The sequence below is a fragment of the Colobus angolensis genome, unplaced genomic scaffold (genome assembly GCF_000951035.1).
Source record: "Colobus angolensis palliatus isolate OR3802 unplaced genomic scaffold, Cang.pa_1.0 Scaffold25, whole genome shotgun sequence".
In the NCBI taxonomy this organism is placed as follows: Eukaryota; Metazoa; Chordata; class Mammalia; order Primates; family Cercopithecidae; genus Colobus; species Colobus angolensis.
The window spans coordinates 5,789,560-5,794,132 of record NW_012115710.1 but is presented as its reverse complement, the minus strand read 5'-3'; the positions used below and the strand labels follow the sequence as shown (position 1 = coordinate 5,794,132).

At 51.1% G+C, this 4,573-nt stretch overlaps 1 protein-coding gene across 4 annotated transcripts in view; it reads right to left on the bottom strand.

Moving 5' to 3' along the window:
* TMEM143 (transmembrane protein 143) overlaps positions 1 to 4,175 on the bottom strand; it is a 31,607-nt gene extending 27,432 nt beyond the window's left edge. For 2 of the 4 annotated variants that reach the window (XM_011946466.1, XM_011946469.1), the window contains exons 1-3: positions 3,833 to 4,175; positions 3,226 to 3,466; positions 246 to 350 (exon numbers count right to left, since the gene is read on the bottom strand). In XM_011946466.1, coding sequence (XP_011801856.1) covers positions 246 to 350; positions 3,226 to 3,466; positions 3,833 to 3,855 — 369 coding nt within the window. In that variant the 5' untranslated portion in view covers positions 3,856 to 4,175. The remainder of the gene's footprint in view (positions 1 to 245; positions 351 to 3,225; positions 3,467 to 3,832) is intronic. The other 2 variants (XM_011946467.1, XM_011946470.1) reach the window with 1 other exon arrangement.
* Between the last annotated feature and the right edge of the window lie 398 nt (positions 4,176 to 4,573).

The following is a 4,573-nucleotide window of genomic DNA, read 5'->3' as shown; positions in this document are numbered from 1 at the left end:
CCCATCTCATCCCTCTTTATCCCACTACTCCGCCTCATTGCTCATGGCACTTAATCACCACCAGGCATCATATTTTGTATGTATTTGATTCCTTGTCTCCCCAGTTGGAATGTTGGCTCCATGTTCACTGTTGAATCCCCAGCACTTAAAATAAGGACCAGGCTCCAAGAAGGTGTCAGGGAATGTTTGCTGAATGAGCGGATGAGCGAACAAACACCGCAGGGCTGGAGGGGCTCCATCCTCACCTGCAGCCGGGCCAGGATTTGATGGTAGTGGAACAGGGTACAGAAGTCCACGTGGGCCGAGAACGCCTCCAAAGCTGCCTTCTCTGCTGGACTCGAGTGGAATTCCTGTTACCTCAGGAAGCAAAACTTCTCTGTAGGCCTTTTCCCCTTCCCCAAGGGAAAGAATTCTTCCCCTGGCAACCTAACTACACAATCAGAGCTCTGGACTTTGAAGTTTTGTTCTGGGGCTAGGCGCAGTGTCTCGCACCTGTAATCCTAGCACTTTGGGAGGCCGAGGCGGGTGGATCACTTGAAGTCAGAAGTTCGAGACCAGCGTGGCCAACATGGTGAAATCCTGTCTCTGCTAAAAATAAAAAAATTAGCCGGGCATGGTGGTGTGCACCTGTTGTCCCAGCTACTCGGGAGGCTGAAGCTGGAGAATTGCTTGAAACGGGGAGGCGGAAGCTGCAGTGAGTCGACATCGCACCACTGCCCTCCAAACTAGACAACATGAAGACTCCGTCTCAAAAACAAAAAAAGTTTTGTTTTGGTTGGGTGGGGGCTGACCAATTTTACTGAAACTGAGGCAGCCAAATATAGTGAAAAACTATACTGGGCTTAAAAAGCTGGAGGTTCAAGTTTTTGCTTTCACATTTCCTAGCCAATACTCACACAATTCCAGGAACTGTTTGACAGTGTAATATCATCCTCCAGAAGTAGATGGAATTATTATTATTATTATTATTATTATATTGAGACAGGGTCTCATTCTGTCTCTAGGCTGGAGCTCAGTGGTGCAGTCTCAGCTCACTGTATCTTCATCCTCCTGGGATCAAGTGATCCTCCCACCTCAGCCTCCTGAGCAGCTAAGACTACAGGTGCCCACCACTATGCCTAGCTAATTTTTTATAACTTTTTGTAAAGGTGGAGTCTCACTATATTGCCCAAGCTGGTCTGAACTCCTGTGCTCAAGCGATCCTCCCACCTCAGCCTCCCAAAATGCTGGGAGGCTGAGTCACCATACCCCTAACGTTGATAGAATTATAACTCCCATTTTTCAGCAGGAGAAACTGAGGCTCTGGAAAAGTCATTTGGTAAGGCCTGCGGTGTCTGTGGGAAGTGATTGCAATCTACATCTGTCTGACTCCAGAGCACACATTGAACCATGTCGGTTTTTTTTGTTGTTGTTTTGTTTTCTTTTTGAGATGGAGTCTCACTCTGTTGCCAAGGCTGGAGTGCAGTGGCCACGATCTCAGCTCACTGCAACCTCTACCTCCGTAGTTCAAGTGATTCTCCTGCCTCAGCCTCCTGAGTAGCTGGGATTGTAGGTGCCTGCCACCATGCCCGGCTAATTTTTGTACTTTTAATGGAGATGGGGTTTCACCATGTTGGCCAGGCTGGTCTTGAACTCCTGACCTCAGGTGATCCACCTGTGTCGGCCTCCCAAAGTGCTGGGATTACTGGCATGAGCCACCACGCCTGGCCTTGAGCCACTTCTTTATGTTTCCTATCTCAATGTCCTGGATAATTGTCTTCACTTCTCTGAGCCTCAGTTTCCTCACTGGCAACAGAGGATCACACCCTCTGTCTCAGAGGGCTATGGTGAGAATCTGATGAGATTACACGTGTCCTGTATATACATGTGTTTACATATGTGTGCATATATTTGTGTATTTATGTGTGTGTATTTGTGTATTTTTGTGTGCATATATTTGTGTGTGTTTGTGTGTGCGTATTTGTGTGTGTATATTTGTGTGTATGCGTTTGTATGTGTATATTTATGTATTTGTGTACATATATTTGTGTATTTGTGTCAGAATGTATTTGTGTGTGTATTTGCATATATTTTTGTGTATTTGTATGCATATATTTGTGTGTGTATCAAGTCTAGCACAGAATTGAGTACATACAGTAGATGTTCAATAAATAAATGTTAAATGAATGAATGATGGTTGGGTGTAGTGGCTCATATCTGTAATCTCAGCATTTTGGGAAGCCAAGGTGGGCAGATCACTTGAGGCCAAGAGTTCAAGACCAGCCTGGCCGGCATGGCAATACCCTGTCTCTACTAAAAATGCAAAAATTAGCCAGGCGTGGTGGTGGGCACCTGTAGTCCCAGCCTCTTGGGGGGGCTGAGGCAGGAGGATCACTTGAGTCCAGGAGGCAGTGAGTTGAGATTGTGCCACTGCACTCCAGTCTGGGCGACAGAGTGAGACCCTATCTCAAAAAAAAATAATAAACAAAAATAAATAAATGAGTGAATAATAATCCTCAAAATCCTCAATAATGACAATGATGACGATGGTGGTAATAAGAACTCAGGTTCCAGAGTGAGACCAAGCCTAGGATGACGTGAATATGACACCCAAGGGTGCAAAATTTAATGGGGCGCTCACTCTTAGGGTCAAGCGAATGCCTCACTTGCCTAACCCTAGTCCTGGGCCAGCTCTGGAGTCAGACCACTTTGGTTCAAATCTAAGCCACTATGCTGTGGCCGTGGGTAAGTCACTTTCCTTTCCTATGCTTCCATTATCTCATCTGTAAAATGGGGATGATGGTGGTATCTCTCTTACTGATGATTCAACAATACATGAAAAATGTCTGGCACAGTGCCATAGAGTCAGAGCTCAAATTGTGTGATAATAATTATGATTACAGCGTTGTGACTTTATAGGTACAATTATTATCAGGTAGTAGACATAGTAATGATGAGGATGATTACTATACCCGTTTTACAGAGGGAAAAACCATGCCCCAGAGAGTGCCTGTTCAAGCCCTCAGAACAAGCCAGAATCGGGAATGGATGCTGCATCTGCATCTCGGAGACCTGGCTCCTGCGTTCCAGCTCATCTCCCCGCCCACCAGGGAACCACGAAAGGACCTGGGAACTGCAACTCCCAGGAGGCGCCAGGGCAGCTCTCTGCAGCAACTAGGGCCCTGCCGCCGTGAAGCCTGCTGGGAGCGGTAGTCCCCAGGCTCTTGGACCCGGGACGGGCGGTACCTGTATTAGGAGGCGGAGCAGCTGCTCCTTGGAGAAGGGAATGAAGCGCTCGCGGTACTGCTGGGCCCAGTCGCGGGGCTCCCTGGGGTTCCACATCTTGCGATACTCCCCCATCTTGGCTGCCAGCGATGAGAGGGCCCGGGGGGGACCGAGGAGCGCGGGCAACAGTGGCCGTACTCGGACCCTGAACCCCCAGACCCCCCGGGTCACATGCAGCATGGCTAGACCCTTTCCCTGGAGCCTAAACAGAGGAAAATGGGCAGGGGTCAAAGGCCATCTAGAGGAAAAGCGCCCTCTCCACCTCCACGTCCCACCCTCCAGAAGCCGTCTCTACCCCAGGCAGGGCGCAGAGCCCATCTGCTCGCCTCGAAGCCCCTGTTGCCTGTCCCCTTCCCACACTGCTTAGTTGGCCTTGGTCCCACACAGGGGTCAGAGGTCTTAGGTTCCGGGGCGTTTTGCAGGCCCAGAGATCCTGTAGTGGTACAACGTTTCTTTGGGGTCTAGACAGCGAGGTAGATCTTAGGAGAGCAGGAAATGCTCGGAAAGGTTACCTAGGGGTTGCTGGGCCGCCCTCCCTGGCCATGCAATCCCCCGAACTCTCCCTCACCTTAGCCAAAGCTCGACTGTCATTGAACCTCCTGCGCATGTGCAGGAGGGCGTCCTGGGCTCCCGAGGTTCGGCTTCAGACAGCAGTAAAACGCATGCGCAAAGCCTGTATCAATGCGAGCTGTCCATTTCTCACTGCCGACTCCCTATCTCGACTACGCATGCGCTATCTGCCTGCCTTTCTCCACCACTGGCCTCGTTTGGGCGCAACGCATGCGCCGCAGGAGTGTATCCTTGTCAGCTTGCTACAAAGGAAAGGTGCGGAGTGGACGCGAGACTCCCCAGAGGAATGGGGCGGGGCAGGCCTCCCGCGCGCAGTACGCCAACGGCGCGCAGTCCAACGTCCGCCAAGGCCACGCCCCCTCTCGTGTCAGCTCCTGAGTAGGCGGAAAGCGGGAGGGGGCGGGACTTGAGCGCAGCCAATCAGCTGTGGAGGAGCGAAAAGGCGGGAAAAAGCGGAACCAAAAGAAGGCGAAGGTGGTGCCAGGGATAAGGAGAGGTGGGCGGGCGAAAGGAAGGGCAGGCCCTCCGGTGACGCAGATTGGCCCTCCAGAGACGGGGCGGCCTTTTCTTAGGCGGCGTCACCCCCAAACCCCAGCACTGCCATTCCGGGTCCTTAAAGGGGAGACCGCGATTCTAAGAAGGTAGCCCAGTGATGGGGCGTGGCCTCATTCTGAGGTTCCCCACAAATCCGAGGTCCCGACTCCCAGCTTGAGGAAGTGCACTTTCATGAAAATGGAGC